The sequence below is a fragment of the Lissotriton helveticus genome, chromosome 2_1 (assembly GCF_964261635.1).
Source record: "Lissotriton helveticus chromosome 2_1, aLisHel1.1, whole genome shotgun sequence".
Lineage (NCBI taxonomy): Eukaryota > Metazoa > Chordata > Amphibia > Caudata > Salamandridae > Lissotriton > Lissotriton helveticus.
In genome coordinates, this window is record NC_136059.1 from 249,384,294 (window position 1) to 249,400,252 (window position 15,959).

General features: G+C 47.4%; 1 protein-coding gene across 2 annotated transcripts in view; it reads right to left on the reverse strand.

Moving 5' to 3' along the window:
• Positions 1-15,959, reverse strand: part of ST8SIA5 (ST8 alpha-N-acetyl-neuraminide alpha-2,8-sialyltransferase 5) — a 317,773-nt gene that overhangs the window by 214,421 nt on the left and 87,393 nt on the right. The window contains exon 2 of one of the 2 annotated variants that reach the window (XM_078674765.1): positions 1,121-1,228. The exons of the other annotated variant lie outside the window; for it this stretch is intronic. Coding sequence (XP_078530891.1) covers positions 1,121-1,228 — 108 coding nt within the window. The remainder of the gene's footprint in view (positions 1-1,120; positions 1,229-15,959) is intronic. 2 annotated transcript variants of the gene reach the window in all.

The following is a 15,959-nucleotide window of genomic DNA, read 5'->3' on the forward strand; positions in this document are numbered from 1 at the left end:
TAGCGGAGAATGAGCAGCTTTCTCTCTTAAAATTGTTAATTCCTTCATACTTACAAAAGCTATACCTGAAGGGGCTGACCCCTTGCTCCACTCTATGTATGCAGAACTGTGGGCGGATACAAAATGTGACTGATACTCCAACAAACCAGTGGCTGTAGGGCGCTAACCCAAACTCCTCTAAGTTTTATATTTCTTCATAACAATTGTCTGACTGAGCTGGGTGGTTACATAAGGAGTGAAGATCAGGGCAATAGCTCCATCTACACTCACACATATAAATCTGTGTGTATCGTGCCCACCGTAGCACCTCATTTTTATGTACTCTGTTTGCCTTTCATCCTTTGTTTTATGATCTACCCACATAGTATAAAACAAAACCAGGAGCCAGTAACTGCGCAAGTATTTTGAGCTCTCAACACAAAATAGAATTTACCTCACATATAGACAGAAAAGACATAGGATGGGCGTAAAACAGTAATTTTACACCCTGTATCTGCTACCTTACATCTCATATTTGCACATGGAGGTGCTGGTACCCTGCAGAAACCTTGCACATATGGTCAACTACAGGTTAAAGGGCAGTTTGCCTTGTAATTCCCAGATCTCCAGGACCCGAATGTTGACTGCTTGTCTCCCCCACTCCTGTCTAGATATATTCCCATATTCTCAGTTCGTTCTTATATATATAAATCCCATATACCTCTATTGGTCCGTGTTGCGCTATTCAAGTACTTAAATTAAGTTACATTAATTCCCATAGCAGACAGCCTTCCCTATACTAGTGCCAATAACAGATCCCATGTACTGTAACATAATGACAGTAAAGTACCTGTCAGACATTATGCGTGCCCAGTAGAATATCATCCATGAACTAGAGGCTCTGCAGAATGGGTAAATTAATACAAAAGGAACACAAAGATTGTTATCATTCATAACATAGAAGAGGGCGTATTGTTCTCTGGCCTGAATGGATTATCTGTGATTACTGATCACACATGCAATGGAACTATGCATGCACAATTTAAACAGATTTCGCAGGCCGCTTTAACATAAAGAGAACAATGCAATGCACTGGCCTGGCTGGCGCGCTACCCCATTAATATTCTGCTTTGGTCTGTACCTGCCGTCTGCGTCACTGCCAGTCTTCACTGCTCCGTCATCCGTGAAATTAAAGGTCCCGCTCCAATTCCCCAACTCCTCTCCACTCTGCCAGCTAAACTGCAGTCCTCTATTGAGAAAACGAGGCGGTTGGTATTTCATGTAACTCATTTGGTTTATCAGTTTTATTTTCTCGTCATAAAAATCACACATAATGTAAGATGTATTTCTATGGTTTAAAAAAGTATTATTTAGTCAGCCAAACATTACCTATTTTACCCCCACACAATCAGAGCTTGATTTAAGTGCTTATGGCTGGATTATTGTGCGCGTTAGTTTTGATTGTGGCTGTAATGTATCCCTTTGTTTCCTTGCTGTGGGCAAAATTCCAGTTGCACGGGTACAAATAGATTCTGTTGGGACCAGTTGGGCTATATCAGCTCAGATCACTCAATCCAAGTATGCCCAGTAGAAAAAAACACGAGAAGGCATTTGTTATGACCTGCTGCTCATCCCTTTCTTGCTCTGATTATCTTAGGATGTGATGTCATAGAATGCTTGGGTACCAATGGTGGTTAAGTTGGCACTTGGAGCGGGTGGGCTGAGCAGGATGACTGTAAAGTAGTACTCATTGTCTACACAAACTTGTCTGGACCCCTGCTTGACCAAGAGACTATTGTCTATTTACAACATCGGCAACAACAAGAATCTGAACACAAAGTTGTTGAAGACAGGAGAGAGAAGAAAATGAACCTTTCACATACATGCCAACATTTTGAACCTAGAAAGAGGGAGATTTCGAAAAGAAAATGGGGGAATTCGTTTTTCCTATTGACTTACATTGAAGCTGAGGTGCTTTTAGATGGGAGACAGCTCAAATAAAGCCATTTTGAGCTTTAAAAAAATCTGAAGTTTTCCACCTAAATTAGGTCTGTTTGCATGTATGCGTTGATGCCCCACAGACGTTTTACACCACTGATGGCCTACGGACTCCACAGCTCATAAAATCAGCTGATGAGTTTGGGGTTTCTACCAAAAGGTATGCGAAGTGTTCTCTTCAATAAACCTATCACTCATTGTCTGCATGAACGTGTATGGACCCTCTGCTTGACCAAGAGGCAAATGTACAACATCAGCAACAGCGGGAATCTAAACACCAAGATGTTGAAGAAGGGAGGAGAAAATAAACCATTGATGTCCCGCCGTCTTACACCATGACAGCCTACAGACTCCACAATTCATAAAGTCAGCTGAAGAGAACTTGCTCTACTAAGTTCTGGTATCAGAAACTGGGAGAAGTTAGGGTCGACCGACTTGATTTGCAGTTTTAGCAAGAACTGGTGTTAACATCCAAACAAACGGAGAATTTCCACCTAGTATCATATAATTCAAGATTAGCTGCACCACTTGGAAGAGAGTAGAACGTTTTCAGGGTTGTGCAAGATACATCTTGGTGTGAACTGCGAGTACAGCACATTGATGCCTGCTTTTGACCACAAGGAGGAAGCTTAAGTTCATATGGGTACCTTCAGCAAGTATTTTAAAGATCAAAAGGACTGTAGGAGATGATCTGGCTGCTGTAAAGGTGGCCTAACAGGTATTGACATGTAGCACAATTGAGTCTGCAACACCAACGCAATGGCCATCCAAAATGAGTAAAACCAAAGGAAATGATGGACGGGGCGTTGACAATACAAGCACTCACCCCCAGTCAACTGATCTGGGTTTAATCCATCACCATTCTTTAGCCCACTCTGCCACCCCAGTTCAGACATGGCCATATGCAAATCAGTCTGACCCTGTGCCTCATGGGAACAGTCCAGCCCGAACTGCCAAGCCATGCCTTGCCTGGACCGGAAACAAGCTTCCCAGGACCGGTTTCTGGCATTGCGGCCGTCTTCAGCCGGGTTTGCTTGAATCCAGTGGCAAAGTGAGCAAGGGACTCACGTCTGAGCATACCCTGCCAACTTATGGCGAACAAAGCAAAACCAAAGGAAATGATGGACGGAGCGTTGACAATACAAGCACTCACCCCCAGTCAACTGATCTGGGTTTAATCCATCACCATTCTTTAGCCCACTCTGCCACCCCAGTTCAGACATGGCCATATGCAAATCAGTCTGACCCTGTGCCTCATGGGAACAGTCCAGCCCGAACTGCCAAGCCATGCCTTGCCTAGACCGGAAACAAGCTTCCAAGGACCGGTTTCTGGCATTGCGGCCGTCTTCAGCCGGGTTTGCTTGAATCCAGTGGCAAAGTGAGCCAGGGACTCACGTCTGAGCATACCCTGCCAACTTATGGCGAACAAAGCAAAACCATAGGTGGTGATGGACAGAGCGTTGACAATGCCAGAAGCTGGGAAGCTTGTTTCCGGTCCAGGGAAGGCATGGCTTGGCTAACTATTTATTGTGTCTTAATCAGATGGTGCTAAATGGGGAAAGGTACAGGGGCGGCCCCTTCGCTAAGGTTGAGAAGCGTCACCCAATGCTCTCCGAACAGTAAAAAAAGGAAAAATAAAATGATAATAACATAATGTTACCATTTTATTTTTCCTATTGCAGTGCCTCCGTTGTTTCCTCTGGGAGGGGCTGGGCTCCGTGAGGCCAGAGCACTGCAAGGGAGGAGTGGTGGGCACACTGAAGCATGCATGACAGTATGGCCGGCCGTATCAGGCTGGCTAAACATTCATGCGCACGTGGAATGTTCTCCACCCAGGCTGCTTTACTGCCTGGTGAGGCACATGCCAGGCTCTCAGTCCCTGCCTGTGCACCGAACCACGGCGCTCAGACCAATGACACGCTGCATTGCAGTGTTATGATTGGCTGGGAGCCCGGGTGCTTTCTGCTGCCAGCCGGTGCTCCTAATAGCTGTGGGGCAGGTCCCACAACAAATATATGAGTCTCCTGAACTATGTTACCTGTGCGCCTACGCAGAGACCCATTATTCAGCACGCAGAGGGGCATAAAGGGAGCCATTCAACAACCTTTTCATGAGCTATAAAACATTCAGCAGAAGAAGAGATCTCAAGCAGCTGTCCAAGACTGAAACAAGCACTGGCAAAGGCAATCGGTCCCACCCATGCAAAAGCTATTGGCTTTGCCAGTGTGTTTTAGACATGTTGTACAGCAGCGTGGCTGTGCAGCACGGCTAAGAGTAAAGTTAGAAAAAAGCAAAGATAGAAAAAAGTGATGTTATCCGGCAAGCTCTGGCCGTATCTAGCCCCTTTTTTCTGATGGCTGGTAGGGGTGGGCAGCTCGAGCAATGGGAGAGGGATAGGGGTGGGCAGCATGGAAACAGGAAGAGACGGTAGAATACTAAAAAAAAAGATGCATGACGTGGTCAGCACTGGCTGTGTCATAACGCTTTGGCAAGTGGGGGGGGCAACACAGACAACGGAAGGGTAGGGGGTGGAAGGGAAGAAGCAACATAGACAACAGGAATGTGGGGTTGAAGGAAAGAAGCAACACATACAAAGATGGGGTGGGGGGGTAAGAAGCGACACAAAAAAGAGTGGGAGTGAGAGGGTAATAAGCAATACTGACAAGGGTGGGGGTGGGAGTGTATGAAGCAACATGGGGAAAGGAGCAAAAGGGGTTGGGAAGGGAAGAAGCGACATGGACGATAAGCATAAAGAAAAAAAATAGTCCCTGAATTACAACGAGCAGTGGCTGGACAGTGTAAAGACACTATTCAAAGTAAATCCATCAGTATTTGGTCAATGCTCCAAACCAAAGAACAAGAAGTGATATTGTAATACGCCAGCCAATTAGGAGATAGCAAATACGAGTGACAATTAAGCCAACGTATGTTAAGCAAAAGGGGGGCTTCAAGCCCCTTTTAGTACACAATACGTTTCCCAGCAACAGTGCATGCGCTATTGGCAGGCAAGAACTAACAAGCATTTGCAATGCAATAGGTCTCGCATTTACGAGACTTTCAGCTATTGGCATTGTAAAAGTCAGTAGCTTAAATTCTCACAAATGTGAGAACTATTGGATTGGTGAGACCTATTGAATTGCAAATACTGTTTGTTTCCAAGTGCCCCATGCCGCGCTAGCACTTAATAGAGGCTACGCCTCTTTCTTTAGACGAGCCACGTCTAAAGAAATGGGTGTGGCCTTTATTAAGTGCAAGCGCAGCATGGGGCACATGGAAACAACCCATAAAACACAAATTTGTAAAGAAATAGGTGTTGCATTTGCGAGAGTGTAAGCTATTGTCATTTACAATGCCAATAGCTCAAATGCCCCTAAATGCGAGACCTATGTAATTCCAAAGAAGCGGACGCCATTGTCCAGGCTGCTTGGAAAGTGAAAGCGCACATGACGCCTAATCTTGTTGCAAAGCACGTCGTGCCTGCAGTAAGATAAAACTCACTAAAGAAATAGTGCTTACAGACTAAATAACACAGACGGTGTAACAACAGCAGTAAAAGCGCCATTCCTCATGGGAGGTTACAAATGAAGACAAGGCAGTACTAAGGAGGGACTAACAAGCCGATTACCGAAACAGAAGCCAGCATTTACAAAGGAAAAAGACATAAGCCAAGGAAAAATATGGGAGAAGAGTAGGTGGAGCTTCAAGTGCATACTCTAATACAGAAGGCCTCGCAGAGCAGCGCACGAGCTGCCCAGACTCAACCTAAAAACAAGATGTTCTGTTTTGAGGTAAATAAAGAGAGGTGATACTGGAAAACATACGTAAAAGAATATGCAAGACAGACCAGCAACATTTAAGCTGATGGTGGAAAGGTTTGTTCTTATGTCCAAGGAAAAGGGGTAGACTATTTCTGATGGAGTTGGATAAGGAACTAATAGAGATTCAATCAACATAAGCAAAGCCTACAGTTATAAACAAATACCAAGAAACTCAAGCAAGAGTACAAAGAAAACACAAATCATGAATGAAGATTATGAGTTTCATTTGTAGATTCATTGTGTAACAATGTAAGCATAAAATTACCTTTGGTTATCAGGCTCCTAACCGTCTCCGTTGACAACATGCAGCTTAATAATATCACAGAGAAATCATTTCATGCAATACTTTTATCTCTAGTCCTGTTCAACTGTCACTTTTTTCCTGAACTTCAGGAATGCATTTTTGGATAAGTGGAGAAGTGTGGCTCAGTGGAGTGGTGTGGCTCACTGGTTAGAAGCGGCAGACCCTGAAGCAGAGGTCAGGCCCGGGACCAGGGTTCAATTCCCGACGCGGCAGGGTCTTGGGCTCAATGTCCGCGGACTCGATAATTCTCGCCTCGGTGCCTACTCTAATCATAGGTCCCACGCTGCAACTCTGGGCAATAGCTTGCTTAATCTCCACAATGGCCCCAACAGCGCTGGGATGTCTGGCTTCACCTTGGGGGTGCCCTGGAGGGGGCATCTCACAGGGAAAGCCAGGATGGGTTCCACAGCGGAATACAGCGCCAGGATGCCCCGAGATGGGGCAGCAGTGCGCTTTACAAGTATACACACATTTACATAAGTCCTCAATTTGATTTCATCTTTTCTTTCTTAACTCAGCCATAGCCTTCTCTGGACTGCACACTATGTAAATTCTGCTGATGGGTATCTACCCCAAGTATGGCAGCCTTATTTTTAAACCCTTGTGAGTTGTGCATCACTGAAACAAAGCCTAAGGTGTCCGGGCTGGGAGTGGACATAGCTGATGATTGAAGCATGTCAGGAGGTACATAGGAAATCAGGTCATGTCACGACTAGGTCGTGTAGATGCGTCTGACACAAACAGATTATATGCATATGAAAAGCAGCCAGGTGATGCGCACTGCATGAATATCGCTCCCTAGAAATTTCTACCATTACTTACATAACTGGTAGCACCGATTGGATTGGCCATGGTGCAATTTGGCTCATCAGGCGGACAGGGCAGCGTAGGTGAGTCACCGCTACCTGCCCTGGGATCGCCCATAAATTAACCCACCATGTTGCATACTTTTGTATGGAATAAACCTGCAGCAATCTTTTCCCAACAAAGAATTGTGTCGCGTATTTATTTATTCCATTGTGCATGCTAACTTTGCAAAGGGTGGGGAGTGTTGCCTATATAGGCACTAGGCAGTCAGGTGGTGAGCACTGCATGATATTGCTCCCTAGAAATGTCTACCATTACTTCTTTAGCACTATCCAAAATATCAGTAAAAGAATTCAAATAATTCAGACACCGCCTACCTCCAAATCGACATGCAGCTCATCATGACTCATGTGATAGGTGAGGAAAGTGCTGCCACTCGGCGAGAAGGTTACAGCACCGGAGGTGGGAGGGGGAGTCACCAACGCCGGCATGGGGAAGACGGACACAACCGGTGAATGAAGACCAAGAACTAGAGACAGGGTGAAAAAGCACTAGAGACGATAGAGAGAGTCTGAAGCAACAGGGAGTAGGTAAAGGGTGAAAGAACGCCCGGGATCAAAGAACAAGCCACATGAAGGGCAGGGATGGGGGAGGGATGGGGGAACAATGGAGGAAGCATCCGGCAGATTTAAGTATCAGTGGCTGCAACTGGAGTTGAGGCAGCGCAATGTTTGCTGATGAAGCGGAGGTGGGGGCCCGAGAAAGGGAGAGTGAAGGCTGCCCCAATATGGCAAAAAAAAACACAAACACTATGAAGCGGACACCTTGTCCGGTTAAATAAAAACGAGGCACACAAAGGGCATCGATGGGGAATAAGGAAGTAAGTCCACAGATTTGTTTCATTAACACAGTGACCACTTTGAGGGCGTCTGTGCATCGGGAGAGGGAGGGGGACAGAGCATATTTTAAAGTTATTTATTTGCCCTGCGCACGTTGAGCAAGGTTGAACCAACATTCCCACATACAGTGCTACCACCCCGCGATGTTGCAGCGAGGCGGTACACTACAGTGGCCTCATGCTTCAATCCCAGTTGGGGTTGTGTGGTGGCTTTACTTAAATGTTTGCTTGCTCAGACTTGACAGAAGGAATTATTATTATTTAGGAAGAGCAGCCTTGCAGCAAACTGGTTTAAGGGAATGAAGGCCGTCACCGACTGGATGAGGAGCAGCTGTCTGAAACTGAACTCGGACAAGACGGAGGTCCTCATCCTCGGACCCACCCCCTCAGCCTGGGACGACTCCTGGTGGCCGACCACACTGGGAACAGCACCTACACCCACCGACCATGCACGCAATCTAGGATTCATCCTTGACTCTTCCCTCTCCATGTCTAAGCAGGTCAACGCCGTCTCCTCCTCCTGCTACAACCCCCCCTGCACGCTCCGCAGGATCTACAAGAGGATCCTGACCGAAACAAGAAGAACGGTGACACAGGCCCTCGTCAGCAGCAGACTGGACTACAGCAATGCACTCTACGCAGGAATCCCAGCCAAACACCTACGACGACTACAACGCATCCAAAACGCCTCCGCCCGACTGATCGTCCACGTCCCCCACCGCAGCCACATCACCCCCCCCCACCTCAGAGACCTACACTGGCTCCCCGTCGAGAAGAGGATCACCTTTAAGCTCCTCACCCACGCACACAAAGCACTTCACAACGCCGGACCAGCCTACCTGAACAGCAGACTCCGCTTCTACACCCCCACCCGCCAGCTCCGCTCCGCCAGCCTCGCCCTCGCCGCTATCCCCCGCATCCAACGAACGACCTCCGGCGGCAGATTCTTCTCCTACCTCGCCGCCAAGACCTGGGACACCCTCCCTACCCACCAACGGCAGACCCAAGTCCTACTCGCCTTCAGAAGACTCCTCAAGACCTGGCTCTTCGAGCAGTAGCGGCACCCCCCTCCCCTCAGCGCCTTGAGACCCTCACGGGTAATCTGATTGATTGATTAAGCAGCCGCAGGCTCAGGTTTAAGAAGCCTTTTAAACGGGCAGCTTGGCACCCGTGCAGATTAATACGCATGGTGACCCGTGAAGCGGGCGCCATGCTAAATATAATTTTAAAAATACAATCATACAAATGGGTGCCATCCTAAAATATTTAGCGCGGTGCCTGTGCTGTTACTACAAAATCGGGCATCGCTGAGTTGCCCCCTTCTGCCTCCCATGGCCCCTGAAGAGCTCCCCGTTTGCTACGAGTTAAACAAGCTAGCGGTCTCAACTGCGCATGAGAGACCCTGCTGTCCTCCTGCAGTATGAGAAACTCATTAAAGAAAATAGTGATTACAGACTAAGTAAGACGTACTGTGCAACAACCGAAGTAAAAGGGCCAGTCCTCGTGGGAGGTTACAAATGAAGAAAAGGGGGTACGAAGGAGGGACTAACACATCTAATAACGAATCAGATTCCAGCATTTATGAAGGGCAATGACATAAGCCAATGACAAATATGGGCGGAGAGTGGGCGGGGCTTCAAGTACATACTCCAATACAGCATGGCTCGCAGCGCAGGACATGTCCAGGCTCGACCTAAAAGGGAAATGGGAGCTGGAAAGATTGAAGTAACATTATTCAGAGCAAATAAAATAAAGCAAGCGATTTGTGCAGGGCCGCACTAGGAACACAAACCAGCCCTGGCAATTCAGGTGGACAAGCCCCGGGACGGAAGGGGTTGAGGGGGAGTGCTAGTGAGAAGCAGCACTGCTGCCGCTTTAGCCCTTCTGCCTTTTTTTGGTACAGGGGGCCAATATTGTGGAACTGCTGCAAAATCGACCCCTGGAACAAAACGCCCCCACCGCTCGAAAGTCAGCCCCCACCCTTCCAGCCCACCGGGAAAATGCCTGGTGCCTGCATACAGCCAGGTTCTGAAACTGGGATGGTGCAATGAGCTAAAAAACGGTGTTGGATCTAGCCCTGATCTCTTGACTGGGTGAGAGTACTCTGCTTAATTCAGAGACTCTGCCCATCACCACCCCTTGTTGTAAATACTTTTGTCCACCCTAAGCGTGGAAGGGTATACTCAGATGTGAGTCCCTTGCTCATTGCACCATCGGGATTCAAGCAAGCCGGGCCGGAGACGCCTGAAATGGCAGAAACCGGTCCCCGGAAGCTTGTTTCCTTCCCAGTGTAAGAATTGGCTTTTGTAGTCTGGTCTGCCCTGTTCCCATGATGCACTGGGCCAGGGACAGACTAATTTGCATACAGCCGGGTTCTGAAACTGGGATGGTGCAATGAGCTAAAAAACGGTGTTGGATCTGTCCCTGATCTCTTGACTGGGTGAGAGTACTCTGCTTAATTCAAAGACTCTGCCCATCACCACCCCTTGTTGTAAATAATTTTGTCCACCCTAAGCGTGGAAGGGTATACTCAGATGTGAGTCCCTTGCTCATTGCACCATCAGGATTCAAGCAAGCCGGGCCGAAGACGCCTGAAATGGCAGAAACCGGTCCCCGGAAGCTTGTTTCCTTCCCAGTGTAAGAATTGGCTTTTGTAGTCTGGTCTGCCCTGTTCCCATGATGCACTGGGCCAGGGACAGACTAATTTGCATACAGCCAGGTTCTGAAACTGGGATGGTGCAATGAGCTAAAAAACGGTGTTGGATCTAGCCCTGATCTCTTGACTGGGTGAGAGTACTCTGCTTAATTCAGAGACTCTGCCCATCACCACCCCTTGTTGTAAATAATTTTGTCCATCCTAAGCGTGGAAGGGTATACTCAGATGTGAGTCCCTTGCTCATTGCACCATCAGGATTCAAGCAAGCCGGGCCGAAGACGCCTGAAATGGCAGAAACCGGTCCCCGGAAGCTTGTTTCCTTCCCAGTGTAAGAATTGGCTTTTGTAGTCTGGTCTGCCCTGTTCCCATGATGCACTGGGCCAGGGACAGACTAATTTGCATACAGCCAGGTTCTGAAACTGGGATGGTGCAATGAGCTAAAAAACGGTGTTGGATCTAGCCCTGATCTCTTGACTGGGTGAGAGTACTCTGCTTAATTCAGAGACTCTGCCCATCACCACCCCTTGTTGTAAATAATTTTGTCCACCCTAAGCGTGGAAGGGTATACTCAGATGTGAGTCCCTTGCTCATTGCACCATCAGGATTCAAGCAAGCCGGGCCGAAGACGCCTGAAATGGCAGAAACCGGTCCCTGGAAGCTTGTTTCCTTCCCAGTGTAAGAATTGGCTTTTGTAGTCTGGTCTGCCCTGTTCCCATGATGCACTGGGCCAGGGACAGACTAATTTGCATACAGCCAGGTTCTGAAACTGGGATGGTGCAATGAGCTAAAAAACGGTGTTGGATCTAGCCCTGATCTCTTGACTGGGTGAGAGTACTCTGCTTAATTCAGAGACTCTGCCCATCACCACCCCTTGTTGTAAATAATTTTGTCCACCCTAAGCGTGGAAGGGTATACTCAGATGTGAGTCCCTTGCTTCTTGCACCATCAGGATTCAAGCAAGCCGGGCCGAAGACGCCTGAAATGGCAGAAACCGGTCCCCGGAAGCTTGTTTCCTTCCCAGTGTAAGAATTGGCTTTTGTAGTCTGGTCTGCCCTGTTCCCATGATGCACTGGGCCAGGGACAGACTAATTTGCATACAGCCAGGTTCTGAAACTGGGATGGTGCAATGAGCTAAAAAACGGTGTTGGATCTAGCCCTGATCTCTTGACTGGGTGAGGGTACTCTGCTTAATTCAGAGACTCTGCCCATCACCACCCCTTGTTGTAAATAATTTTGTCCACCCTAAGCGTGGAAGGGTATACTCAGATGTGAGTCCCTTGCTCATTGCACCATCAGGATTCAAGCAAGCCGGGCCGAAGACGCCTGAAATGGCAGAAACCGGTCCCCGGAAGCTTGTTTCCTTCCCAGTGTAAGAATTGGCTTTTGTAGTCTGGTCTGCCCTGTTCCCATGATGCACTGGGCCAGGGACAGACTAATTTGCATACAGCCAGGTTCTGAAACTGGGATGGTGCAATGAGCTAAAAAACGGTGTTGGATCTAGCCCTGATCTCTTGACTGGGTGAGAGTACTCTGCTTAATTCAGAGACTCTGCCCTTCACCACCCCTTGTTGTAAATAATTTTGTCCACCCTAAGCGTGGAAGGGTATACTCAGATGTGAGTCCCTTGCTCATTGCACCATCAGGATTCAAGCAAGCCGGGCCGAAGACGCCTGAAATGGCAGAAACCGGTCCCCGGAAGCTTGTTTCCTTCCCAGTGTAAGAATTGGCTTTTGTAGTCTGGTCTGCCCTGTTCCCATGATGCACTGGGCCAGGGACAGACTAATTTGCATACAGCCAGGTTCTGAAACTGGGATGGTGCAATGAGCTAAAAAACGGTGTTGGATCTAGCCCTGATCTCTTGACTGGGTGAGAGTACTCTGCTTAATTCAGAGACTCTGCCCATCACCACCCCTTGTTGTAAATAATTTTGTCCACCCTAAGCGTGGAAGGGTATACTCAGATGTGAGTCCCTTGCTTATTGCACCATCAGGATTCAAGCAAGCCGGGCCGAAGACGCCTGAAATGGCAGAAACCGGTCCCCGGAAGCTTGTTTCCTTCCCAGTGTAAGAATTGGCTTTTGTAGTCTGGTCTGCCCTGTTCCCATGATGCACTGGGCCAGGGACAGACTAATTTGCATACAGCCAGGTTCTGAAACTGGGATGGTGCAATGAGCTAAAAAACGGTGTTGGATCTAGCCCTGATCTCTTGACTGGGTGAGAGTACTCTGCTTAATTCAGAGACTCTGCCCATCACCACCCCTTGTTGTAAATAATTTTGTCCACCCTAAGCGTGGAAGGGTATACTCAGATGTGAGTCCCTTGCTCATTGCACCATCAGGATTCAAGCAAGCCGGGCCGAAGACGCCTGAAATGGCAGAAACCGGTCCCCGGAAGCTTGTTTCCTTCCCAGTGTAAGAATTGGCTTTTGTAGTCTGGTCTGCCCTGTTCCCATGATGCACTGGGCCAGGGACAGACTAATTTGCATACAGCCAGGTTCTGAAACTGGGATGGTGCAATGAGCTAAAAAACGGTGTTGGATCTAGCCCTGATCTCTTGACTGGGTGAGAGTACTCTGCTTAATTCAGAGACTCTGCCCATCACCACCCCTTGTTGTAAATAATTTTGTCCACCCTAAGCGTGGAAGGGTATACTCAGATGTGAGTCCCTTGCTCATTGCACCATCAGGATTCAAGCAAGCCGGGCCGAAGACGCCTGAAATGGCAGAAACCGATCCCCGGAAGCTTGTTTCCTTCCCAGTGTAAGAATTGGCTTTTGTAGTCTGGTCTGCCCTGTTCCCATGATGCACTGGGCCAGGGACAGACTAATTTGCATACAGCCAGGTTCTGAAACTGGGATGGTGCAATGAGCTAAAAAACGGTGTTGGATCTAGCCTTGATCTCTTGACTGGGTGAGAGTACTCTGCTTAATTCAGAGACTCTGCCCATCACCACCCCTTGTTGTAAATAATGGTGCCTGCTATGGCCAGTCCGGCCCTGGGTTTGTTACTTTTTCACTGCTCAATTTGCAGTCTGGTTCCAGTTCTCAGCATTTTACATTGATGTTTTGCTTCTCAGGAATCCTTCTGCATGCCAGGCAGTAACAGTCTTACCCATCAGCTGTTCAATGCCCCCTTTTCTCCTAAATGGAGGTTGCCACCTGCAGACCCAGATGACAATAGGATACCTCAATCTGAAAACAACAGTGCTTTCTGTTGAAAACAATTAGACCGACCTCGTCATCTTTATCGGCTTTCAGTATATATGGGGTGTCCGTTCTCCCCAAGCCTTTTACCAGCTCCTCATGCACAATGGTGATTCGTTTGGATGTGGAAACTAGTAAGCAATAACTAGAGTTAGTTTTCTGGGCCACACTTTCATTGGCCTTTGCTAATGAATTCTATTTATGAATTTATACTTCGTCCGTTCACTTTTTTCTTTACCAAACTGATTTTATATCACCAGTATGCACTACTTTGTGGAAACTCTATATCAGATTTCTTAGCTCACCTGTGTCTGGAGAACATTTTCTGAAAGTTGGAGTAATGTATACCACCCACTATATTCAGAGTACACCATGGAATGTTACACCTTCTGTACTGTCACATGCTTCACTACAGTGCCTGTCTCTGCCATGTTACAATGATCACTTCTGACATCTGCAGAGTGAGATTAAACAAGCCAGAAAGCAGGAATAAAAGATAGTGAGAAAGAGAGAGACAGAACTATGAGAGTAGGGGATTCAGTATCAGGGTGGGTGTGAGTGCAAAGAAGTGCAAGAGAAAGAGCAAGAGAATGTGATTTAAAGTCTAAGCAAACGTTTGAATGCAAGCATGTGAAAAAGGACTTTTGAGTGAATAAGTGATATGGTGAGCATGTCGGAGACTGGGCATGATGCGGTCAGAAAGCGTGAGCAACCAGCAGAAATATAGAGGGTGTTTTGCCTGAGCCACAGAGCAAGTGAGCAAGGAATCACTATAAGTGAGAAATTAAGTCTGATGGGACTGTACTTTACTGCAAGAATAGGTGAGTGAGCGAGTCACTGAAAGAAGGTGACAGAATGCGAACATGAAAGTATTGACCATGAAAGACTAAGAGCCCGATTGATTTAATGAAGTCTGAAGCAGAGACTGACCGTGGGGAATGAGATATAAGTTAAAGGAGTCACAGTGGGTTTGAACGAGATGCAGGAAGCTGAAGACACAGAGAAGTATAAAGGAAGAACAAAGAGGACAAGAACTGTATGACACAACAAGGTATAAATAAGAATAGGGTTACTGGTTGACTGGGTGTGAGCCTTGTCAAGCAGCAACCACAATCCTTGTCTGGGTGAGGCACAAGCAAACCCCAAATTAAACTCTGCTCACCCCGTGGTAGCTTGGCACACAGTAGACAGACTTAACTTAGAGGAAATGTGTTAAGTATTTGTTAAACACTTCAAATTGTAACACAAAGAAAACACTACATAAAAAGGATCCCACACCAAGTTAGAAAAATAGAGAATAATTTAATAAATAAAACAAGACCAAAGCGACAAAAATCCAATAAGTGCCCACTGAGATATTGACTTGTAAAACTTTAGGTAAAAATAGCGCAAAAAAGCAGAAATCACTAACTATGGACATCTGGTCGTGCCAGACTGGGACAAAGTCACAAGTTTAGAACCGACCCCAATGGAGCGCAGGCTGTCTACAGGGACCCAGTTAGGCTAACTTAACAAAGTACCTTAAATCCTGGTTTGTGGAACGTTACGAGGATCTGTGTTAAAGATGAGTGGCACAGCCGGAGTAATGAGTCTGTTACAAGATGCGGAGAGGCATTAATGTGAGATCCTGCATTATCACCAAGAATCCTGTTGACAGGGCTAGCAATGCAAAATTTGGCATCGAAGATGCGACACACCAGTTCTGAAAAACTGTGAGGTTGTGATGTGGAGTCAGTCGTCATCATAGAGGCTGCCATCGATGAGAGTTGCTAGGGGGGACTGCAGCGAGCATGTGTCGCATAGTAGTGGTTCCAAAGTTGTTGCAGGTTGTGATGGTGATGCAGCTCTCTGCGAGGGGTCGAACTCCCACATCAGCAGGAAGGCGACATTCTGCCTGGGGTTGCCCCACGCAGCAGAGGAGATGTGCTGGTTCGGCTGGATCCAAAGATGCTGATAAAGCACCTTAAGCCCACTTCCAAGGGTCTAGGACTGGGGTGACACCACTTGACAGGGTAGACTCATACATGGCAGAGTCCAGGTGCAGATGCAAGGTTGTTGAAAGCCTGTTATGTACCTGAGGCTTCAGATCAGACGGTCAGCCAACTAGCCCTTGGAGTCACTCTGGGTTCCATGTTCAAGTGATGCAGGTCCAGCCCTTCCCACCCAGGCAAGAGGCAGCAGGTTATCTCAGCAAAATAGGAGTTCAGCAGAGGGCAGTCCAGCAAAGTGGCAGTCCTTCAGTAGCACAGCAGTCCTACTTCCTGGCAGGGTATCTGCAGGTCCAGAAGTGTATTGAAGT